The sequence below is a fragment of the Parasteatoda tepidariorum genome, chromosome 3, assembly GCF_043381705.1.
Source record: "Parasteatoda tepidariorum isolate YZ-2023 chromosome 3, CAS_Ptep_4.0, whole genome shotgun sequence".
NCBI classification, from domain to species: domain Eukaryota; kingdom Metazoa; phylum Arthropoda; class Arachnida; order Araneae; family Theridiidae; genus Parasteatoda; species Parasteatoda tepidariorum.
Window position 1 is genome coordinate 92,327,917 of NC_092206.1, and position 26,373 is coordinate 92,354,289.

General features: G+C 26.2%; 2 protein-coding genes across 3 annotated transcripts in view; one reads left to right on the forward strand and one right to left on the reverse strand.

Moving 5' to 3' along the window:
* Positions 1-4,618: 4,618 nt before the first annotated feature.
* Positions 4,619-12,373, forward strand: LOC107442685 (uncharacterized). Of its 2 annotated transcripts, none has more exons than XM_043053259.2 (5): positions 4,619-4,956; positions 7,282-7,454; positions 8,334-8,425; positions 9,528-9,592; positions 12,044-12,373. In XM_043053259.2, the coding sequence occupies exons 1-5, from the start codon at positions 4,825-4,827 to the stop codon at positions 12,137-12,139; spliced, it is 558 nt and encodes a 185-aa protein (XP_042909193.1). In that variant the 5' UTR covers positions 4,619-4,824; the 3' UTR covers positions 12,140-12,373. The 2 variants fall into 2 exon arrangements, with proteins under 2 accessions (XP_042909193.1, XP_042909194.1); XM_043053260.2 differs by having other exon boundaries at positions 4,624-4,956; positions 7,337-7,454.
* A 2,223-nt stretch (positions 12,374-14,596) lies between these two features.
* LOC107442691 (cyclin-dependent kinase 11B) overlaps positions 14,597-26,373 on the reverse strand; it is a 29,213-nt gene continuing 17,436 nt past the window's right edge. Inside the window, exons 11-17 of the mRNA XM_021147368.3 lie at positions 25,793-25,898; positions 22,634-22,755; positions 21,584-21,691; positions 18,255-18,371; positions 17,920-18,068; positions 15,320-15,398; positions 14,597-14,771 (exon numbers count right to left, since the gene is read on the reverse strand). Of these exons, the coding sequence (XP_021003027.2) occupies positions 14,661-14,771; positions 15,320-15,398; positions 17,920-18,068; positions 18,255-18,371; positions 21,584-21,691; positions 22,634-22,755; positions 25,793-25,898 (792 nt within the window). The 3' untranslated portion in view covers positions 14,597-14,660. The remainder of the gene's footprint in view (positions 14,772-15,319; positions 15,399-17,919; positions 18,069-18,254; positions 18,372-21,583; positions 21,692-22,633; positions 22,756-25,792; positions 25,899-26,373) is intronic.

Below are 26,373 nucleotides of genomic sequence, written 5' to 3' on the forward strand. Positions count from 1 at the left end.
ATAGTTGACTTCGTGCTTTTGAGCAATTACCCCCAGTTATTTCGAGCGTGTAGCTATTAAAAAAGACGTGATTAATACATTTTTAGTACATTTTATAACTAAAAATTTTTTCATTAAATGGATTAACAAAGTAATTAAGAAAATTAAATATATATCTATATCCATTGGGCGTAAATTTGGTAAGTAAAAGGCGAAAAATTTGAGATAAAGGCGTTTCGAGTTATACAGGTACTTTAAAAAAAATAAATTTTAATTAAGAAATTCTATTAACAGTGCTTTAATTGTTTTCAGTAGAAAAAATTTAGGTATTTCTTTAAATTAATTATACCACATACATCTATTTACATAACATTTGTTTAACATACATTTAACACTGAAAATAATTTTTCAAAGATTTTTGACGTATAACCTTATTTGTTTCGATTATTCTTTTAAGGCTAGAAAGAGTGCAAATTCCTCATAGCCAGTAACTCTATGTTTCTCTGATGCCTTATGATTTGCTGTTATTGACTTCTGCTACGCCCGTAAAAAATAAAGAAAAAAAAATTCACGAAGCCCTAGACCAATAAGCATAGTTGGTTCCTTGTTCAAATTATATAGTTTAGTTTAGTTTGAGACGAAGAACGGACATTGCAGACCTAAACATTTTTTAAGTGTAATGTTACAAAATCTCGTTGTTTTCTATTTGAAGAAGGACTTAATCCATTTATTTAAGTTTGACAAGCAATATTTTTTGTCGACCATGTTGGACACGGGAAGTTTTCCTTAATTTATTTGCCGTTACTAAATCAAGGATTTTTGCGCAGCATTTAAATTTTTTGGCACATGAGCTTTAAATATAAAAATATGCTATTATATTATTGATATATATCGCATGTATAAAAAAAATTCGACTGTTTTATTTAATTATAAATTTTTGCTTGATTTTATTTTATAAAATATTTATATTATGTATAAAATATTTTTTTTCTCGAATCTTACCATCTACATCTTGTTCATCATATCATTAAATTCAACAATAATGAACAACAGCTTTAGAGCTTCTGTGCTCAATTTTCGATTACGAGTGCATTCAGCATGACATATTCATTTCGCAAATTAAGAAATTGTCATTATTTAAAATTCTAAAATAAATTTTTCAACATTTATGAAAACGAAATATAATTTAAAATTTAATGAAATTCGAGGATTTTCTTGTGTATGAATACAAATGTCTATTTACTTACTTATTTCTGTAAACAAAGGTTATAGTGTCTATCGTTGTTCAAAAATTTAATTTATTACTATACTGTTTTGAAAGTATAAACAAAATTTCTAAACATCTGGTAGTTTTAAAATTAACATAATTTAAAACTCCTTTTTATGTGCAAGCGTTGAGTTTTGGTTTGGTAACTGGATATTTTTAACGTTCGCTATTTGAGTGAATTTTGTAACTTTTTCATGCATTTTAAAATTTTCTACATTTAAATTAAAATGTAATGCATTCTACATTAAGTATTTCATGATTTTTCTCACATTTATGTAATGTTGAATTTTCGATTTCCTTGAAATCTACTTTAAAATCTTTACTTTTTTTTGTTCTTGTACTTTTTAATCCTTATTTTTCAAAACCAAAACTTTTTACTTTTTAATCGTTACTTTTGCTTAAAATACAATACTTTTACTCGTTACTTTTTAAAAGTAACGTTCCCATGTATGTCTACTGGTATAAATATAGAAAAAAAATGAATAAGAAGAAGAAGCTACTAGTATTTAATAAGAGGTTAAATATGCATTATGCAAACATTTAAATTTTGCCTAAAAGAATTAGCTAACCTTAAAAAACGATGAAAAATAATTATTTATTGAGAATGCTTTTAATGGTAAAAAAATAAAATAATTATTTGCATAATTGTTCTAAAAAACCATGTTAAAAAACCTTGAGTTATTCTTTTTTATCATATTAGCATAATTATGAAACATAAGTTTTAATTTTTTAATAGTTTATTGCAAAGAAAAAGATTTTGTAAAATATTTTTTATAGTTTTATTAAGTAATTTCAATTAATGATATAAATTATTTTACCGGTTTTTTAAAGGAAGAAGAAACATTTAATCCAAAATAATATTTTTTCTTTTGTTTTCAACCCTGCTTTTTTCAAGAATCATCTGAATGTTATGTCAATTAATTTTTTTAATTAAAATTAAATTTTTAATTAATAATTTAAGATTTTTATTCTATAGTTATGATAATAAACAATTCACATTATTGCAGAGTTAGCAAAAATCATGGTTTTTTTTTTAAAAAAAAAGTCATATTTTTTAATTTATTTAATTCAGATTTTTTGATCTTTTCATATTTACTAACCAAAGCATCTGATAAAATGCATTAATAATACTTATTTTTATGCAAAATAATAGCTACTATAATATAAAATAATTTCGATTTCATTCAGGTCAATGGGTTCATAGATCTGGTCTGACTTCGTCAGGCCAGGTAAGGATAAGCAACAGCAATATAAAATAATAGCTAAATTAGTTAATATTTCTGATTAAAACTTTTAAAATTATTTAATCATTACAAATCACTGAATAGTTAAAATCATAGTTATTTTTGCTCAAAATCAACAGCCTTATTAGTCCAGGAAGACAAATTCTCAAAAATATTCAATGGAAAATATATAATTAAGTTAATATCTAAAGAACATTGAGGGAAAGGGTAGAATAAATGTAGGGTAAAATAAGTGTTTCCTCATAAGTTATATACACTAACTTTATTATTAAGTTTTAAAATCATTTGTATTAAAATAAAAACTAAATGTGTATAATTGAAATATATTTAGTATAACAATCATTATTGGCAATCGAAATGGGCTGCAGGTAGCGTAGAGCAGAACTCTTTATCTATGGCAACACTTCGCATGCTTTTCCCATTAGCGTGTGAAGAGTCATAGAGGTAGGAAGTACGTTAGTTTCTCTCTTGATTTTTGAAATCTTTTAAGTTGGAAAACTATATGGAACTGAAAAAAGAGGAGAGGGAGGGGGGAAGGGCCAATGGCATGAAATCGGTCTCTCCCCAGATGGCGTATTCGAGCGTTGCGATCACCAATTTATTCATATTTTTCATCGTCTAATGAAAATTAGGAATTAAAAACTTTAAATCACTTTTATACAGTTTCTCTTTCATTATTAATATTTTAAAATAAAATAGTNCACTAACTTTATTATTAAGTTTTAAAATCATTTGTATTAAAATAAAAACTAAATGTGTATAATTGAAATATATTTAGTATAACAATCATTATTGGCAATCGAGATGCGCTGCAGGTGGCGTAGAGCAGAACTCTCTACCTATGGCAACACTTCGCATGCTTTTCCCATTAGCGTGTGGAGAGTCATAGAGGTAGGAAGTACGTTAGTTTCTCTCTTGATTTTTGAAATCTTTTAAGTTGGAAAACTATATGGAACTGAAAAAAGAGGAGAGGGAGGGGAGAAGGGCCAATGGCATGAAACCGGTCTCTCCCCATATGGCGTATTCGAGCGTTGCGATCACCAATTCATTCATATTTTTCATCGTCTAATGAAAATTAGGGATTAAAAAGTTTAAATCACTTTTAAACAGTTTCTCTTTCATTATTAATATTTTAAAATAAAATAGTTTACGTACATTCTCCTTTCATTATTTCTTTGGATTATCTTACATTATCAATAAAATGGGATTTTAAAAGAAATTACGTCCTGCAGTGAACTGATCGTTAAGACACGGTGCCCAGTAGATCACCGACGTCAAGCATCACTGGCTGCGCTAAGTGTGCGGGTGGGTGACCACTTGAATCAATCTGCGTAGGGACCAAGGGTGTGCGGCATTGGTCCTTTTTAAACTGTTCTATTGTAAAGTACTCGACTTCTCGTGCAGATCGTTGGGCTACTGAAGCAGGGGTACCATCCCCTCTGCAGAGAATCATAATTGTGATTGCATGTCTTCGGATCATTCTCAGGGATGCTTCCCAGACCGTCGCCAATAGCCTATTGTGCAGTTCTAGTGCGACGTAAATGAACTACAACTACAACAACTTAAAAGAAATTACAAACTAAGGACTAAATGTATAAGTTTTGTTGTTATTCAGTCGTAAAAACTGGTTAATCGGATTATTGGTTATCGCAACACTCGAATACGCCATCTGGGAGAGACCGGTTTCATGCTTTTAGCCCTTCTGCCTTCCCTCTCCTCCTCTTTTCAGTTGTATAGGAACGTACTACGCTATTTTCCCTTTTCTTAATATTTTTCCTTTTTATTTAATAAAAATATTTTTTAAAATTTCAGTGATACTTTTCTTCAGAACTATGTTTAGAGTAGTTTTCAGTTCCATATAGTTTTCCAACTTGAAAGATTTTAATATGCATGAAAATCAAGAGAGAAACTAACGTACTTCCTTCCTTTATGACTTTCCCCACACTAATGGTGAAAGCATGCAAAGTGTTGCCATAGATAGAGAGTTCTGCTTTACGCCACCTATAGCCCATTTCGATCGCTTTTCAATTTGTCTAGTGAGAATAACCCTTCAACTGAGTTGCAAAAACTGAACAAAGCTATAAGCTGAACGAAAGCAAAACTATATGTTTCAAAAATAACAATAGTTGTATAAGCCAGTAAAAATTTCAAAGGAAAAATGAAAGTTTCTTTTCCTTGTCAGCTTTACCTGTTTGCTCTGTAAATTTGTTCCAAAATCTGTTGTTTTGACTACGTAATCGATAAAAGATTTATATTGGCAAGATAACTCTTTAAAAATGAATTATGTCGAATTTATTATTGCTTATAACTTAGAAAATATTACATTCTTTTTATATGAAGATGAATTCCAATAGTAAAAACTTGTGCAAGCTATTTGAAACAGTTTTTCATAATATTCTGTATATTAATCAAGTTTATGTAAAGAGTTCTTTTGAATGTTTTAATTTGCTTAATACTCCGATATGGGTAAGCTCTTTGGTGACAATGACTAAATTATCTTAATTTCTTCACCTGTTGTACAGTAGATTTAGCTATTCCCTCCCTCGTTCTTTTAAATAATGAAGTTCAGTTCATACGATAAGTATATGAGCCCTTAAATAAATAGAAATCTTAAAAATTCCGTCTTAATACTTAATAAACAAACACTGACAAAAATAAATAAATAAATAGCGAAATGAAGAAACATCTCTGATTTAAGCTTGGCTAAGTTAAAAATAAGCTAAATTTCTTTTAAATAAGTTAATTATTTTGTAGATATTTAACTTGTAGATTTTTTTTTTTAAAATTTGGAAATTTGAGAACTTATTGAACAGGGTTTGAAAAATTTTCATATGTCTTGCTGGGCATGTTTATCAACAAGGTTGATGTTCCAGCATCTTTTCTGATTGCATATTAATGAAAACTTATGAATTTACCCATTATTGATTTGCCAAATATATGCACATTTAGCAAGGACAACGCTTTTATTTGAGTATAAATCAGTATTAACTGAGAAGTTTTATTGCATTATGTTTTCTCAAAAACATTATAAGTTTTAATAGCAATTATTTTCATATGCACATTGCTTGTAGTAAAATATTTTTTAAAATAAAATTAAGTATAACAAGAAGAAAAAATAATAAACTGTTTAATAAAATCTTATTTATCGAATTAAAAAATATCTGTCTTATCATATATAATCAATAATCTTTTTTTTTTACTCTTTTGGTGCCATTTATTTTGCCTAATCAGGTGATTTTCATCAAAATTTAAGGGGTGCTTGTTTGATTTTATACGATATTTTTTAATGAATATTTACTTGTTTGGTCATGAACACGCCCGGTGGCTGAGTGGTAGCGCTTAGCACTCCCAGGCCACAGGTCCTGGGTTCGATCCTCAGGCCGGACAAGGTTGACTCAGCCTTTCATCCCTTCAGTGGGTCGACAAGAACTAAACGCTGTAAACTAAAACTGTCGGCCAAACACGGAACCCCCGCATTTGGTTTCTTAAAATTGTAGCAATTATACGTCTTTCTGCTTGTGTTTTAAGAAACTGATGAAAGAATAATAAATATTATTTCTTGCAGACTGTTTTCTTCTACAGCGAAGTAAAAGTAAAAACTCTTTATTTCGCATTTGATTTGTTACGAGTATGTCAGTTTAAGACGCCATTTTAAGTGATGTAATCAAATCGAATGCTCTTGCAATGTCATATAGGTGTTTATTTTTCAAGAAATAGTGTTATTTTTTTGTATTGAAATATGTGGCTAAATCTAGCAAAACTATAACCTTTTTTTAATAATTCTATAATATGTATCATAAAAGATAGCACAAATTAAATTTCTGCTTGATGTGTTTTAACTTTTAAAAGCTTTTATATTGTTTTAAAATCATATTTGTATAATTTGTGATAACAAAATAAAACTGAACTCTATGCAGTCAACAGATGATTATTTAAATCCTATACCCACAGCTCATTCTAGGCAGAAAAAAGGCCAGGGTGCAAAAGTTTAAAAAAGGGGCATTATTATTCTAATAAGGCAATAATTTCTTTCTATGGGCTTTACACATTCTATTAAAAAACATTGTCAATTAATAAAAAAAATTTTTTTTTACTTTACTATAAGTAGCAAAGCAATCTTATTAATTACTAATTTTTATTAATAAATTAACATATATGTAGAGTTAATGAGCTAATTAGCTTAGTAATTTATTTAAAATGCATGCATATTTTAATAAAATAATAAATTTATGTTTTTAAGTGTCTGTAGTTATGATTTAATTATTAAAATGATTGATAATAATTATGATTTAATGATAGTGAAAACTTTCTGGAAAAAAACTGCAAACTTTCAAAGACAAGTGCAACAAGGGGGTGTGATGGCTATTTTTCCTTTCCCATATAAATCTATGTATTGACAGCAATGACAAATTAAATAAAGAGAGTTGAAAATAACAAAAGTTTAAGAAATCCATTGTAGAGTTTTGAGGGAAAGTAAAGAAGGGTTGAGGAAAGAAAGGGCAAAAAGGGTATGGAGTCTATATATCAGGGCACTAATTTACTTCAGGGTGGATTCTTTTGATTAAAAGGGCAGCAGGATGCTGCGCCCTGTTTACCCTGCCTAGAATAAGCCCTGCTATACTGCAATGGTCTTCTTTTTTTTTTTTTAAACTGGCAATGGAGTATAGTAAATTTACTTCACTCTTAAAATTGTGTCAGAAACTGTTAATGTTAAAAAATGTGTATAGTAAGCTGAAAATTTAAAATAAGTAATACATTGATATTTCTGAAAAAAATGCTATTTTATTCTAGCAATGTATTCATCCTGGTGTTTGTAAATATTTTTACAACTTTCTTTCTACTGCAGAGGAGCATCTTAGTAAAGGAACACCTCTAAAAATAGTTTTTGAGCTTAAAAAATGTCCGGACATAATTCTGGACGAATATGTGTTTCATGTACATCCTAAGCAAATTGAAATGGACAGGTAATATTAATGTTATTCAAAATTGTTGGTTGTCTTTAAAGTGCTATTTATGTTATTGTATTTTTTAACTATAAACCTCAAAGTTGATTCAATTAGGGTCCTAGTAATCTATCAGCATAACAAGTTTTTCTCCATGTTATTCATCACAAAAATTTTCGCGCAAATTTCTTCAAGTAGTAAACATTTAAAAGATTAAATGACAATTTTTAAAAATTGCGATTTGTAACTGAATTCTCTGATGAAAATTCTAGATATTTTTTTTGTAATCTGAAGATAGAAAAATAAGAAAATTTCTAAAATTAAAAAACATAAAAAAATTATTAATTTAGCAAAATTTTTTCAAATCAAACATTTCACATTGTTCTCTCTGCATATGATTCTTTTGCTGTTAAACAAAGGTACATAACATTGTTGAATCTGCCACAGATGATTTCAGAATCTTTAAATTTGTAACTGATATGTTTTAAAAGTTTTCATCTATTCTTTTTTTTTTTGTTTTTGTTTTGAGCAGAATTTAGAGTATTGGTTTAAAAAAAATCTTTTATATGTAAAGAAAATATGATAAAAGAAAATACAAACTAACTTCCATCTCACATATTAAGAATAGTTTTTGAAACAGATAAATTACTAGTTAATTATATCTATCTTATTGTTTATAATGCATCAATATTTTGGGGGCTTAGAAAGTCTCTATATATATACCTGGGATACACAGTATAATATTTTCAAATTGCTGAAACACTAAAAATGAATAAATATTTAATTTATAACTATTAATTAAATATTTTAATTTTTACTTTACAGTGTGATTTCTCCTTACATGATGCAAATTAGCATTTTTAGTATAATATGTAAAATAATTATTTTATTTTAATTTAGTTTTGAGCTTGAGAGAAATATTGTGGACATAGTACAATCATTAGAAGCAGTTACTTTGGAAGAAGGAGTACAAACTCTTAAATCAAATGAAGGTGAATATTTATACATTTCATTTTTTTAAAAATCTTTTTTGAATTTGAATGGCTTTAACTTATTTATTTCTTTATACTAACAGATATGACTAGAATTTTCATTTAGATATACTGTTTGTTATTTCAAGTGCAGTTTTAATCAAAAGTTAAAGTTTTTTTTTTTTAAATTTATTTTCCATTAATAAAGTAGCAGTTAATGACTCAAAAGAATAAATTCTTATATTCCTCAAAAGTGCGGTATCATGCCTGATGTGGGATCATATCTGCTTTCTTTGAAGAAATAGAAGCAGAACATTGTTTATTAATATAAGCATATAATTATTTATTACTAAAAGTAGAAAATTTATAATTCCATAGGGATTTGAGTTTTTTTATTTTTTGCTTCTCACAGTAAATCTTATACTCAATAAATTAGTCCTTCTCAAAAAAAAAAAAAAAAAAAAAAAAAAAAAAAAAAAAAAANTCCAGTATTTCTCATTATATCCTGCTTTGTCTTGGGTTTTAACATTTATGTTATTGCTTTTTTGGTAGTTTTTCATTTAATTTGTTAAATAAGTTTCCCTATATTTTATTATTTTTTTTCCTTATAATTATGTTTAAAATATATTACTTTTTTGATCAGTAATTTTTTTTTTATATTAGTTAATTTTATGATTTTAAACTTTAGTTAATTATAATTTAGTTTTATGTAGTTTATTATAATTTTTTCTTAATTTTAATTAAATGAATAACTTTAATTAATTTATATTTGTTAATATTTGTGTGTGTTGTTTTGGTATTTATCATTAAAAATATGTTTTTTTTAATCTCTTAGTTTTATCTTCTTAATTTATATTTTTTCTATTTATTTATCCATCTTATATTTGTGATTATTTTTTTAAATAGAAATTCCTAATGCTAGTATATTCTTAAAACAATGAGCTTCTATTCTTAAAACAATGAGCAATGAGTTTGGCAAATGATTAAATACGATTTAATTTCTATTAAATGCAGATTATTTGTATAATATTTCATTAATTTAATGTTTCTCATTATTTTTTTTAAGATGGCCGAATTGTTGAAAAGTTGTTCATTTATCCCCTATATTTTTTCTCTTTTTTAGAATTTACATATTCGTTGAAAATTTGTGAAGAAGATTCAAATATTCAATTACCCATTATAGACCCAGTAAGTTTCCTAAAATTATTGTTGTATAATTATCCAGTGTGATAAATCATTTTTAATAATATTATGCCGGGTATATTAGTCTTTCTTGTAAATTATACANTTTAAATAAATACTTGCTATATATATATGTATGTATATATTATGGGTTGAGAAAATAACCCTTATGTATAATTGTCCCAAGTTGAACTTAATCCTCTCATGCATAATTTTTCATTTGAGTTATAAAAAATATTTAGATATGATACAACCCATTTAGTATCTCAGGAATGGGGTGTAATAAATTATTTTTCGAAACTTTTGTCCTATATAGTCAAAAATTGGTTTTCACATATGAGGACATTATGTGTATAATTGTGGTATATTTTACTAAAAAAATTTTAATCATGGAAAAACTGAGTACTCAAACTTCATTTAATAGGTATAAGAAGATATTAAATAATATCAACCATGGCTCCCAAAAGCAATGAACACTTCTTTCTGGAATTCTCCATTGATTTCCAAATAGATCATATTCTTTTAACTATCTTGAATGGCCTGCCATTTGATGTGGTTTCCAAGAATATCTTTATGCGAGGACTGCATGCAAATTACATCACAAATGCGAATCTATTATGAAGCAAAAATATATGTATGTCCTCATATGAGGCTCATGTGTATTAAAGGGTTAATTGCTTTCCTACATAAAAAAAAAGATATTTTTGAGAGAAGAAAACAATGTTTGTTTGAAATTTTCCCCATGCATTGATATTAAAAGTTAGAAAAGGAGTTAAGTCAAGCAAAAAAACTTAAAATAGAACATAATTTTTTAATTATTGCAATTTAATTAGTTATTTAATTCTTCTTTCTTTATTTATTTTTAACTGATTCCCATATTCACAATTTTTATAATTGGTAGCATAAATTTTATTACTGAATTTTCAATTATGTTTTATTCTTATACATAAAATACATTAAAAAATACTGGTATTATTTTGGAATTTAACATGAATATTTTTTTTTATAAATTATAACAAAACCGATTTGTTTGGCAAAAATATTGGACTTAAAGGAACCTCAAGTTCAGATTTCAGATGGGCATTTTAATTAAATTTCCAGATTGATAAAATTCACCGTCTTTGTCCACCTTGCTTATTAGTTCTCAAAAAAAACTTTAAACTAAGTTTTCTTTTTAAAGTAAACTTGTTGTATCTAATTAAAAATTTAACAATTGTATTGAATTAATTTTTCTTTAAAATATATGAGTTAGGAATGCAACTAACAGTGATTTGGCCAAATAACTGAATATTCTCCAACCAAATAGTAATACTTTTTGAAAAAAAATTCATCTTTACCACATCAAAATAAAACTTTAATGTTAGAAATAATATTTTCCGGGGGAAAAGTATCCATAAAGCAATGTTAAGACAAATATAGTCTATCAGAAATGAATTTAAAAATGCTGCACTATCATAAAAAGAAAAGATTTTATACTAAGACGAAGCAGAAAAGATAAAAATTTATCATTATTCTCAAAACAAAATTTTAAAGTCAAACATCTGTTTTCCAATTACCATATTTTTTAAGAAAAGCGAAGTAAAAAGAATTAAGTGTAATAGAAACGCTTTTAAAAATTGCTGTGTCATAATGAAAAAAAGTTTTTTTAAAAATAATTAGCGCTGAAAATAGCAATTTAATTTTTTTACATTGCCAAATGTTTATTAAAAAGTAGATGATTAAAGAATTAAGTTAATTAGAAATGCTCTTCAAAAATATTATGTCATAATAAAAACACCCATAAAAGAAAAATTTATTAAAAAAAACAAAAGCATTAATTTAAAAAATAAAAGATAAACAGGAAAAATACTCCAATTATTCTTAGTCCTTAAAACAAAACTTTAATTTTAAAAACCACAGTTTGTTATCTATCATCTATATTACCATACAGGAAAAAAGCAACAATAAAAGAATGAAGTCTATCAGAAACACTCGGTTAAAATGCTGCGCTATAGTAACAGAGAAACTGAAAAAAACTTTTAAAAAAATTATTTTTCCCCTTCCTATTCTTAAAACAAAAAGTGTCAAAATTCATTTGTCTGAATGTAATTTTTTAAAAAAAGCAGCAGTATAAAAACTCATAGTTCAGTACAAAATAATTTAGTTTAAATTCTACAATTATTTTTCTGTTGTCTCCCATAATGTATATTTGTAAGCTGTGTACTAGCATATAAATTTTAGAACTTAACAAATGTGTGACACTATTTCTAATTATGTTGAGTTAAAGATATTAAATCTATTCAAATTAAAAAAAAAGTACTTAATCAAAAAATACTTTTCCAAACACCTTTAGCCAACCGAATAGTGGTAGAATATTTGTTTCATCCCCAACATGAATTTAGTTCTTAATTTTTTATGTATTTTAGTAAATTTTTTTAGTGAATTTATTTATTATTTATTATTATTTTTTGCTTTTAGAACTCATCAGTTGTTTTTGTAAACTCACATGAAGAAGAGGGCCCAAGAATATTTGCAATAAAGAGAAACATTAAAGATAAAGAGAATGAAACATGACAGAATTTGTATTCATTTGTGTTGGTATTTAGTAATATTTATACTCATTTGGACACATTATATCATGTCTCAAATCAAGATTTCTATGAGTGGACGAAATTAGATTAATCCAATTTGTAATCTTATTTTTAAATCGCATACACACACTGCATTTTAATGTTTTTGGAATTTTAAAACAAAGTATGTAAAATTGGACAAATATTTTAATAAATAAATCATATTTTAATCGAAAAATAGCTCAAATTTAATCTGTTATTGTTTTAAATTATTATTTTAATAAGTATATATATAAATTAAAAGAACTTCTGTATATATTAATGAATAATATATTTTAAAAGTAGTGTCAAATTAAAGCCAAGTAAATAACTAAAATTAATTTTGAGTAATAATGTCTTCTTGTAATAATCTCATTTTGAAATAGAATTGTGTTGAAAATTCATTTTGTTGCTTTCCTGCTAGTTTACAGCACTTTTAAAATTTAAGTAAATTGTGTTGGGGGGGAGGGCAGATAGCAAGACGCAATATTACAATAGCAAATATTTATAACAGAATACAATACTACAATAGCAAATATTTATAACAGAAATTTGAAAGCAAAGTAGCTTTAAGAAGTTAAAAGCATATTTTTGGTATAATTTGAATTAGTTGGTTTTCATACATAATTATCATTAAAACTTAGATAAAGACTATTGTTCAAATCAGTGGTTACCGACTGGCGGCCCGCGAACTGAAATATATTAGTTCTGATTTTTTTTGCGGACAATTTTCGTAAAAAATCTATATTTCGTAAAAATACTTTTCTTATGTTAAAAAAAACTAATTTCTTCGTTTCTGTGAAATTTAACATACTAACAGTGCAAGAAAATTTATTTCTCAGGTTTTGCATCAAGAAAATATTTATTATTATTTGTAATTCAATAGTTTTGTTTTGAACAACTTGATAAAAATCTTGCAGCAATATCTAAGGTTCCTTCAAACATAAAAAGAGTCCTATATGAAATTTTGACAAAGTTGCGACCCACCATTTAACTGGTGTTTTTAATTGTGGCCCCCGGCCTCATGTAAGTTGGAAACCCTTGGTTTAAATAAACAACCCAGAGACACGAATGTAATTTTCTATCCCATGTAATTATAATTAGAGAAAAAAAACTGAATTTTAAATAATCTTGTTCTGTGGTTGCAAGATAATTATGATTTTTTTTAGTATTTTCACCTTATTCAATCAAGATTATGTAAATAATAAAAATTTAAAAAAAGAGAAAAAAAAGACATCCAGTTAAAAACATTATATTGAAAAAAAAAACATTTACTAAAAAACAAACTGAATGTTAAAATTTCTCTCATTTTCTTTTTACTTAAAAAGTTCTTTATTCTTTAATGCCCTAAAAATGTTGATAAATGCTCTAAAAATGTTGTCTTTTTACAAACTAATTTTTTGCTATATATCACCTAACACCTATTTTTTTTTAATCTTTTAAAAACAAAAATATGTATAAATTAAATTTTTTTTTTAGATTTTAAATTTTTTTTTAAAAAAATAGCAATTTAAACAAATAAAGTAGATACAATCACTTTTTTTTCTCTCTTTAAAATTAAATAATAGTTTTATTTTAAAACCACCTCAAATCAAAAAGTTTTAAATTACTTCAAAATTAAAAGGCATTGTTCCAATTCTTACTTCTTTCTAATATGACTGCTTTAATCCTAAAACAATCAGATTCTTTTTTTAATAAAAAAGTGACAAAGAGACTTTTTTTCATCTGAATATTTTAAGAAAGGAGTTAATGCCTTAGTTGTTATTAGTAATGTTCTAATAAAATTTTTTTTCCTCTTATAAAAAAAGTTTAAATAAACAATTAAAATAGACTGCTGCAAAACATTTTGTAATTACCTTTTGCTTGTTTAAACCTGTTGCATTAATCTGTCCCAAAACATTTAATACTTCATTTAATCTTTTTTTGGTTTGTAATTTTTATGAAAATTTTCAAAAATAATGAAATTTCTTTTAATGGTTACATATTTTCATTTTATATTTATAAAGAAATATTTTGAATTTTAAAACAAAACATTTCAATTGAAATGAGTTTATTTTCACAAATGTACTATTTCAGTGTAACTGGGTAGATATTTAAATTTTTTTTGTTAGTTGTACCAAGAAAGAAACTTATGAATTGAAAATTTAAAACAATCTAAAAAAAAAAAACAAGAGAGGAATTTGGGCTTGTTCTTAAATTTTAGAATATTTACTTCATTCAATATTTACAGAATTCAATTGGAAGCAAGCCCTGTGACATAGCAGCTTTCACAACTTTCTTTTCATAATTTCTTCTATTCACCTCATATTTTAAATTTGTAAATTTCATATTATTACCACTTGGATTAATATAGCAGTAATGTACTATACTTTTATTTATGAACTATTAGAATAAATCTGCAATTAGGCTACTTATGAAAACCTTATTAATTAAAAAAATGAAAATCTTTATTACATAATTTACAAGTTTCATAGTTATTTACATTGTTAAAACTTTAAGCTAAATCCACCTCCTTGAGCAGATTGATCATCATTAGTTCCAATTGAGTTGTAACGGGCAACAGCTTCAGCCATTGTATTTTTTTCACTCACTTCACTCTGTAATTGATAAAAACAGAATTAAACCTTTTGACATTACAATTACTTTACTATCCAGAGACAGTTATCACGTAAAAAATAATTTTTATTGAATATTTTATTTTTATTATTCTTAATTATTATTTAAGAAGTATAAGGTATAAATTTTTTTTACATAAACTGTGTAATTTTAAATAAATCTAAATTAATTTTGTCCAATAGTTCTTTAGAAATTTTATTGGATGTGGCATAAGTCACTTAAAAAAATATAAACACTCGTGTACATTTCCAGAAATGACAGAAATTTTCTGAAAACTGACAATAAAATTACAGAACACTTTTAAAAACTTCTAAGAGATCCAATTTTTATCAAATTTTTGATTTATTAATCCATTTTCATTATATGTATAACAAATAAGTCGCAATTTAAAAAGGAATACTATATAAAAAATAGCCAAAATAATATTTTTCTGTCTAATTTACAAAGAACAAAAGGGGCATTTTTAAATAAATACTTGCTTACAATTTAACGTATTACTAAATTTACAGTTATAGTATAGTATATTTACCTCATGATTTTTTTCAATAAAATCATGCATTATGGCTTTTTCTGCAGTTAATCTCTTATCTGGACTATATGTCAATAATCTGAAAATAAAATAAATAAATAAAGCTACAATCGCAATATCCTTACACCATAAAATGTTATCATGCATTAATCAATGAAGTAAAATAATTCTTTCTTGTATATTAAATACCTTATTCCATAAATATGTTTTTTTTTAAAACTCTCAATAGATATGAATTATTGCAATTACTTTCACACAATTTGTTTTAGGCATGTTTCTATGCAATAACTGTAACAAATAACTATTTTTTATTAACCAATATTTTTCTTGTTTAACTTTTTGGTAATAAATAATTATAGTTAAAACAGAATGTTTACTGAGAGTCGGTAACACATAGAAAATAATATTTCCTCCTTTTATGTTTTATGAGAATTCTTGCACATTGCAAACATGCAAGCAGATATTTCACTACTATTGTTGAATTTTTGTAATCAGACAACAAAAAAATCACCTCAAAAAGTAGAAAATTATTATGGATAATGATTAAATTTGAGTAATTTTTTTTTTAAACACTGAAATTCTCTCTTTAAAAAATCGGAAGATGCAGGAATTGTTGCCCATTTAACCTTACCTGGTAAGCCCTTTGAACCTAAGTTACAGAGATGAGCAACCACATCACAGATACTCTTCCATAGGGTGGGCCACATTCACACAACAGACAGATTAGCAGAATTTGAACATACAACCATTAGTTTCGCAGTCAGGCACATCGACCGCTCGGCCACCTGGCCAGTATATAAAGCCTAGCCGGTCACAAAAAAGAATGCCAGAATATACATACTAGTTACATGCGTAAGTTTTTGTTCTTAAAGTGAGAAGTTTATGTGGTGCCTTGATATCACTATCAAGCAGAAGCTTGGAGTGAAAAGAAGCTATTCTCAGTCCTGGATATCATAGTTTTACCCAGTATTCATCCAGTGAGTTTTCTAAAATTATTGTTGTATCATTTTATATTATTTTCCAGTGCTAAAATTTTTTTTTCTAGTAATTTGTTGGATATCTTAGCCTTGCTAATTATTGATTCAGTAAGTTTCCTAAAATTATTATTGTATCAATTTATATTACACTCCTCCACAGGGTTTATATACACCAAATTGCCTAGAAAACTGTGAATCGTTAGGTAAAACGAGCTTCAGGAAAAATGTAATTTTACCTTAAAACCCAGAATTGTTGGGTACTTTGACACCCTATCAAATTGCGGGATTCATTCCTCCCGTTTTCAATACCGAAAGTTTTTTTAAAACCACTTTTATCTCAATTTTACTAATCTTTGATTTATTTTGACAAATGACTTAATAGTTTTGGATAATACATTATTACAAATAAAACTTTTTTTTTTATCATCAACTAAAACTGAATGGTCAACTGAAAGTTTGCCTGATGTAGGGTTCCCATGGGTCAGGGAGAACAGGAAAAACCTGGAATTGTCAGGGAATTTTATTTTAACTCCAAAAATCAGGGAATAGTCAGGGGTTGATGCAATTTTTTTGCAAAAACCTGGAAAATAACCAGTTTTAAAATTATCAGTAACAGTAATCAGTTTGAACTTAAATAATTCTAACATTTATTGCAATTATTTATTGTTAAAATGTCACGTTTAAGTCAAACTGAAATGTTTCCATCCTCATTTAATGATATTTGTTTTATACAGAAAATCCAATACTTAGCATTACAAATAAGAAAATCAAAGTTTTGTGATGAAAAATTTCGTGGTATAGATAAGCATGATATGGATTTTTATTGAAATTTACCTGATATACCTAGAAAAGTCAGGGAATTTTTTTTTTCTGAAATTGAGTGGGAACCCTGCTAATGTGGTCACATCTGCTTTCTCTGAAAATTATTTGCTTTTATAAAAAAAAATGAAAGAAGATAGTTTATTAATAGTATATGCCTACAATTTTTATTACTAAACGTAGATTATTTTATAAAGCAGATTGCAGCTTTCTCTTTTTACATTTCTGATTCCACTTCGTTTTGATTTTTTTTTCCTTGTACACGATAAAGTTCGTCTCATTCATGAATTTTCAGAAATTTTTTTTTTTTTTAAATTCAGTAGATCTCATTATCCTGACCAAGGTTTTAATATTTATGTTAGCATTTCTTTTAACTATCATTTCCGTAAAGTAGTTTTCAAGTGTTGTTTTTATTTAATTTAAATTTCTGAAATGCAGCCAGAATCACACACTGGCTGCTTTTACTCGCCAAACAAGCAGCTACTTATAAATTTGAAGCTGAGTAGGCTTGTAGAATTAACCCATATGCATATATTTTAATAAGAAAATATGCTCTAAAAAAGTAAGTTTTGTTATCATTAACCATTTTTAACAACTGACATATTTTATGTTATATTTCACATGCAAAAATTTGAACCATAGATCAAAAGTTAATAAAAGTGATTTGTTCTTTGTATAATTCATAATACAAAAGAAATTATATAAAAAAAGAAATGAAAAAAAAGTATAGTTTCTTGTGATGAACACCGTGTTTAGTTTTTTCTTTAAAACTTATTACATAATTATAAAAAAATTTAAACCTACTTATTAATAAGATCAAATCCAGCATTGCTCAGAGTGGAGGGAAGACTGTGTTTTAGCCTGTTGTATGGATAGTTAGCAAAAGCCAATTTCTTCACCAAAGGAAGTTCATTAAAACCGGGCCATATTTTTTCACTTGGAGTACCAAGCTCCTATAATGAACAATAGACAAATTATACAAATTTTTAACTAGAAAATAAATTAAATTAAAAGTAGGTAGTGATTAACTGTTAACAAACACATGGATTGCAAAATAATATGAATAAATATTCTTAAATATTAAATATTATTTAATATTATTAAATATTCTTATTTCTAATCATTGAAAAAACACTTACTTTAAATACTCGTTTGAGTTGGTCCATCTCAGATTCACCGGGAAAAAGTGGTTTCAGTGTAAGTAGTTCTGCAAAAATGCACCCAACTGACCACATATCAATAGCTGTGGAATATTTCTAAAAGATAACATTTTAATGAAATTGAGATGCGTATCTGTTGCTACATACACAGAGGTCTGTGGCAAATATATAACATTTAACTTTTGGTTATGAGTGTGAAACAAATACTTTTTATATTATTTATCATTATAACCTAATTCAAAATAATATCACATTCTTACTTATTGATTATAATTTGTAAAAAAGATCTAAAAACACAAAAACTAAAATGAACTATACTTTTGTATTCAAAAGCCACCGGCTAGACTGTAATTTTAACTTAATTCAAATTATTTTTAGTAAATACAAGTTGAAATCTTAAAGACATTCAAAACCCTAACACTGCCTTTACCATGCTTGTCACTCAGAATTTAATAATACATTTTTTCTTCCTAGACTTAGAACATACTTTTTGGTATCCCTCTTAAATGAATTGATTTTGTATTTATCAGAAAACATATTTTTTTTAGTTCTAGTCCATTTCAAGTGGTCTAAGAAGATAAACTGTAACCTAGCCACTTTTTTTCTGTACCAATTAATGCCTTTATTAAGGGTATTAGGTATTAAGGGTATTATAACAATACTGTGACTTATATTTACAATTCTTTCTTTGCATAACTCCACTGCAAAATGAGCTGCAGTTTTCTTAGAGCCTTCTGTTAATCTTATTATTATATTGCTTTTTTTTTTCTTTCCTTTTTGTAGGGTCAACCACTTTTAAACCAGACTCACTTCTATTGTTAAGAACTAGGTCATTTGCAGATATATTTTCCAAATGACAATAAAGACAAAATTCCATTCAGAGAAACAGCCTACTTCCTATAATTTTATTATGTTTTAAGATCTCCTAACATTCGTATCGACCTATAACGAACATTTTGTTAATGCAATTGAACGTTTATTAATTATAAATTTTTTTAACTATATCTATTAAAAATTATTTTAATCAAAATAAAATCATCTAGCCGGAGAATTTTGAACATGAAAATATTATAGTTTATTTTAGTTTTTATATTTATACATGCAATTCTAACAGAGCTCCCAGAGTTCAGGTAGAACAGAGAAAACCTGGAATTGTCAGGGAAAGTTTTACAAAAAAACATGGAATATTCCTATATTAAACCTGGAAAAAACCCAGTCTTAGAATTGTTAGTTACAGCAATCAGTTATTGAGATTCAGGTTAATTAATTCTAATAAGTATTACAACTATATTATAAAATTCAGCTTTTAGAGAAACTTTTTCATGTTCTCATTCTATTGTATGTTTTTATTCACGAAAATCTAATATCTCACATTCTAATAAAAAGAAAATAAAAGTTTTCTGGTGAAAAATTGCATGGTATAGATAAAATATGGTATGGACTTCCATTGAAATTCACCTGATATACCTGAAAAAGTCCAATATTTTTCTTCCTGAAATGAATAGCTGCCAACTCTACTGGATTTGCCAGTTTCTTCTAGCCTACTGGTTTAATAGAAATTCTCCTGGATTTAGTACATTTTAGATAATTCCCAAAAATTAAGTAAGTTTCATAAAAAATAATAATCCTGAAATTGAATTTTTTCATAATTTGCTTGTTTGAATATTTAAATAAATATTACTAATACATAGTGAAGCAAGTTCAATAATATTAATCAGTTTAATGCTTTTTTTCTGAAATGTTTAATTTATTTTTGTTTAAAACTCCCTTTTTAAATATCAATAATAGTAGACTATGAAATTATCAATAATAAATTATTTGTTTTACCATTCAAAATTTTTTGTTAATATAATAACAATTTTGAGTAAAAATAAAATTTTGAGTTTACATAATAAAAAACTTATCAAATTTTAGTTCATTTAATGTCAATCATAAATGGAAAATATTACCCATTTATAATTATTAGCGTAATAAAGTTTTTGTATTTTGATGACAATAAAAATCACTCAAAATCCCAAATTGTAAATTATTTAGTATATTATACAACAGTTATCAAAAATGTTATATTATTTCATAGTCTACTGGATTTTTTCTTTTCCATGTTGAGAGTAATGTGATATTACTTTAATATATTTATAATAATAAATGAAATAAAAATGATTCATTTTTCACTCACTTAAACAGTCAAAGGAGGAAAAGAGATAGAAAAAATTTAATGGCCCAAGTCTCTTTGCAGACTATTACATTTATGTTTACAAGAAGACAACTGACTGTTAAAAATAATACACATAATTTTATAATCTTGAGAATGCTAGTAAAAGGCCTTTAATCATTTTTTATTTACAGGATGTTCAAATGCGTACTTTTGAATTTGAAAATTAGAAAAAAAAAAGTAAATTTTTGTTTGAAATTTAGAAATAATGAAATCCACCATGTGCAGAAAATATACCGATAAAAGTAGAAAGAGAAAATTACCCTGAATACAGATAATTAAGATAATTCTAAAAAAGATAAGTACAGTATACTCTCGATGTCTCGAAAACTTTGTTATATTAAAAAACTATTTTTCCTCTTGGCATTAAATATCCACATAACGTTAATTTGAATTCCTATGTAGAAGAGTTTCTTCTAAAAACCTTGTTACCTTGAATATTTTACGAAATTGAAAATGAATTAAAAAAAAAAAAAATCCCAATGTAAGTTTATTGTAAACCAATTATTTTCTATATAATGCGTAATTATTTTTGTCTCACTTTTAAAAATAAAATCATCATTATTGTATTTAGACTTGTAGTCAACTATCGTTACACTTATATTTATTAGCAGTTATTTTTATGTTTCATAACTCTACTTTTTAGAGTACTATCTTAGAATACATTTTTCTACTTTTTACAGCATATTTCGTTATGAACTTATCTTGAAATTCTTTTAGCATTCCTTCAACTTTGGGATAATTCTGGCACTACAGAGAAAAGTAATTAATAACTATTATGACAATCAATAATTAATACAATACACAGAAGGCTGAAAATTAACAGCTAAAAGAGCCAATATTTAAGATAATGAACATAAAGGTAACATATAATAACTATGAGAACTGAAATGTATGTGGGGTTTAATGATCCAAGGTTTATAAAAGAGCATTCAGCACCAAGCAAAAATTCTAAAAACATTTTTGAATGCTAAAGAACTATATAAAACGTGCGTTCTGAACTACTTTCAATATCATAAGCATAAGATAAATAACTGAGATAAAAAAGATAATAGATATAGTTACCATGTTATTAAATAAGTAAATTAGAACTTACTTTTGCCCCCAGAAGTAACTCAGGTGCCCTGTACCATAGAGTGACAACTACGGGTGTGTATGATTTCAAAGGAGATCCATACTCCCTTGCAAGACCAAAGTCACCAACCTAAATGAGATTAAAGTCTTCTTTAAATTAATGTTTATACAAATGTATTTGTTTTTAAAACATGAATATCAATTGAATGAAATTTTCAACAAAAGAAAAATATAAATAAATAGAAAGAAAAGTAAGAAACTATTGAATAGCAATCAAAGCTAATAAAATCGATGAATTGTCAAAAATGACTGATTCCGGTAAATAAAATTCAATTGTGCTTAAACTTTTTTTTTAATATATACAAGAATACATATTTAGTACTTTCATGACAATGTAGAATTTTCACAAAGAGCAACATTGTAATTGCTAAAACTATTTAACTTCAATCTCAATGGTTGCTAGAAGATCGATCATTTTCTAGATTGTAATTACATTTTTCTAGGATTTTGCTTGCTAAATCCTAGAAAATAAAGATAAAGATTTTTGAAAATGTTAGTTTTTTTAAAATCCAGACCCATATTCATTCATTATGATGAAATACTTTACAAATGTTTTGGGTGAAGTAAAAAAATGATTACTTTATAAATATTTAAATTATACAGGGTTGTCACTCATATCTGGAAAAAAATTTCAATATTATATATATACATATAATACTTAATATATTAAGAGGAAACACAATTACTGTGCCCTTGTGTGAGCTATATTGGGCTAACTATACTAGTTTTAATTGCTGGAAAAAAAAGAACAGCTGAACATACTTAAATAATGCCATAGTAAATTAAATAGTTTATTATAGCTGAAATATCTTTAAACATCCTGCTTTGCGTAATCACCATTTTTTAAAAGATGAAAATATGAAACAAAATTTCCCGGATTTTCCCCGTTATTTTAGGTGATTTTTTAATTCCCTGTATTTTCCAGGTTTTCCCTATGAAGTGGCAACCCTGTTTTATAGCACAACTACAATACATTGGTTACGTAGCACAACTACAGAAGGGGGAAAATTACCTTCAGAGTTCCTTTATGACTCAACAACAAATTAGAAGGTTTCAGATCTCGATGGAGTATCCAGTTGTCATGGAGATGGGCAACTGCTCTCAAAAGCTGAAGTATCAAAGATTTTACTTCGTCTACACATTTTGGTGTAAGGAAATAAGTAGATACATACATTAAAAATAACATAATTGAAAAGAAAAACATTTTTTCAAAATACACATAAAAATATAATTAAAATTTATGGATTTCTTTCAAAATATTAAATCCTCAATGAATGAAATAATTCTGTTTAAATAATTTTAATTTCAGGAAGAATCTTTGAACTCAGTACTGCGTTACCTACACTTAAACAAGATTTCCAGCCATTGCAACAGTCCTGAAATTTTTTTTATGATCTTAACTTCTAAAAAAAAGACAAAATTTGTAGGACCTTTAGCAAGCAGAAGAAGCTTAAATTTCAGTTTATTTCTGATCACAGCAATTTGGAAAATATTTGATTTTCACCTAAACTATGCTTTAAATTTTAAATCACATTTTTATGTGTGTGCACAGATTAGTTATATTGTTTAAGCTCTTAGAAAAATATGCTAATTGAGCTATTGGGGTCAAACTTAAAACATTTTACAAATAATTTCTCATCAGAAATATACCAAATTATAAATTTTTCTCAGTTCGCCACAGTTGGGAAAAATTTCATACCAATATAAATAATACCTGATGATTCTACTCACACACTATAGCCTGTCAAATGTGTCAAAAATCATAGGAGGGACACAAAAAAAGTTATGAACCCTCCTGGGGCACATGATTCTTTATTGTGAAAAAAATTACTTTAAAACAAATAAAAAATAAATGTGATACAGGGCGTAGTATAAATGTTGCAAAAAAATTTCTGAGGAGTCGGGGCACATCATCAGGATTAAAATTGCATAGAAACACTCATATATGGAAATGTTGAACACTGAATGGTTATTGCATGCTTTGATTTTAAAATATAGTTATTTTATAGCTGGCTGTCACAGTATCAATAAAAAACAACTAACAATATTTCTAATACCTATACAAGAGCAAATTTATGACCACTTCTTTGAAAACAATGGAAATAACATAAATTTTTTTTAAAAATTTATTATTCAAAAAATAGTTTTAGATGATAATATATTTTTGCAATCGAAAATATAATTATAAATAATGGCAGAAAAAATGGAATAAAAACAGTGGAAATTTATGCTTCAAAATTTTAAATTTTTGGCGAAATAAAACCGTATAGATTTTTATATTGCTTATCACAATAAAATTTTTTTTATAACATTGTGTCAATGTAAAAATATAATCACTAAAAAAACAAGGAAATAAAGGTAGTACTTTTAAAATATTGTAAACTAGAGTCTATGATAGGTAAAATATCATGAAACAGAATTTTATTTCTACAAAAATATTGTGATAAATTATCATAAGGTCATATGATGGCAAAATATCGCAAGATCATATCATGGCAAAATATCGTGACAATGTTGGTAATTCTAATAAAATTTAAAAATTGTCCTACAAGCAAACAGAAAAAAAATGTTAAAGATTCAAGTATAAACTGTTCAATCTGGAAATCGCAACGTAATTCTTTTAAATTATTTAATGATCAACATTGTTGATAAAATTTTATTAAACAAATTAATTAAATTTAGACGATTAACAAATTTTCCAATCTTCGAAGATTTTCTTGAAAAAATAATGATTTAATCAAGTCAAATTTGCTGCTAAAATTGATTCGAATATATTTCTAGTTGTTTATAACATTCTTAAAGAATTGATAATTAAATATATCAGGAGCTGAGTGAAATGCGATAAATAAATAAATCACATTGATACTTTAATGTATAGATGTTACCGTTAAAGTGTGAAATCCTTTATTTCATAGAAGAACTAGGTATTTCTTGAATTAATTAGACAAGTTAGTTGAAGTATATAAAATTATTGAATTCTACCGATTTAACTAGGTATTCAATAGAATAACGATTACTTGATCATTTAAGTATGAAATATGGCACTTGATAGTTCTTTGAACCAGTTCAAGCTGCTTTTAGTCAGTTTTGAACTGCTTATAGAAATTGCTTTTCAATGATGTGTGTGTGTGTACACTTCATTCTTAAGCTTTTAGAAGTAGATATTAATATGAGCAATAATAATAAATTATATCATCTGCTTTTCCTTATTATATATCAATTAATCATCCGCAATAGGAGTGAAATGTATTTTTGAGAGATTTTAGCTATTCATGATCAATTGATTTATAAAATAACTTAGACATTGTTTTTTTCATTTTAACAGTCTATCATTAGTTATTTCAATTGCTTTTTTCACTTTAACAGTATCTCATTAGTTATTTCATTGAAAAACTAGGTTAAGTATGACATTTTTCATCTATAATTGTCTTGTCTAATTATTTCATGAAATATCTAAGTTATTCTATGAAATAACTGAACTATATTTCCGGTTTTATAGATAAAGAATTAAAATATATTTTAATATAGAATTAATATATTAATTCTTTATAGTTGTATTGACTATATTACGATTTTTTGGCTTAACTAAAAAAATATTTACACATGTTATTGTTTTGACCTTGTCAAGATGTTTTTTAATTCTTTTGCAGTGACATTGTTTTTCAATCCTTTAATTGTATTTCTACTTGAAAAATTTGTATTAATGAAATTTTCTCAAACTGTACTTCTCTATTGAGTAATGTCAGAAACAACCAGTTTGTCTTGCATAAAGCAACCAAGTTTTAGAGGGAACTAAGTTATTAAGTAAAACATATACACAATATATTAAGAAGAAATACATATTCACTGTGCTCTTGTGAGCTATATTAGGATAACAATGCAAGTTTTAACTGCTAGAAAAATTTAGAGAAATAACAGCTTAACATAAAACATATAATACTATAATAAATGAAATAATATAACAGAATTATCATCTTTAAATATCTCATAGATTGCACTTTGAGAAGTCTGCTTTTTTTAAAAGGCAAAAATAGGAAATAAAATTTCCTGTTTTTTCCTATCAAAATTTCATGTTATTTTAGATGATTTTTTAATATTCTTGTATTTTCCAGTTCTCCTTGTGGAATGGCCTGAAAGCTTTACAATAGAAAACATTAAAAAAGCAATTTACCAATTTTGAAAGGTTCCTTCATAGTTCTCATTAAGCTTTTCAGGTCATGTTCAACATAATCCATGACTATGTATATTCTGTCAATGTTGCTACCAACAACTATTTCCTGGAGGGATAAAAAAACTGAACATCAAATAGTTGTTAAAGTTAAATTAAAAAATATATAAAAAGAGGAAAGTCTATTAAAAATCAATTCAATTCTTTTATTTTGAAAGGAATTTAATTTCCATATATATTTTAAAATGGAGTAAAGCAGTCACACAGCTGCTTGTTGAGGACCAGATAGGTCATGGAGGTTAAGGATCCACAATTTCGTGACCAGCAGTCATGGTGGTGGCAATGTGGTCAGTTTGCACAGTGACCACCTTTATTTTCGAGAACAATTGGCCTGAAGCCTGAATGGGCTTTACACTATCACTGGGGATCAAATTTCTGTCCTGAGAGCAACAGCTCAGTAGCTTTGGGTTAAAAAAGTACAGGTATTTAGCTAGAAAATTAGTAAAAGATTTTTAAAAAAATTCAAAGACTGAAATTCTGCAACGTGAAAAATAAATAAAATTATATAAAAATTAAATTGAAAT

Excerpts from the sequence above, each read along its gene's own strand:
- LOC107442685 (XM_043053259.2), top strand. The coding sequence starts at position 4,825 with ATGAAGATGAATTCCAATAGTAAAAACTTGTGCAAGCTATTTGAAACA. Across the intron at positions 4,957-7,281 it reads TGCTTAATACTCCGATATGG|CAATGTATTCATCCTGGTGT; the intron begins GTAAGCTCTTTG and ends ATTTTATTCTAG. Across the intron at positions 7,455-8,333 it reads AAGCAAATTGAAATGGACAG|TTTTGAGCTTGAGAGAAATA; the intron begins GTAATATTAATG and ends ATTTTAATTTAG.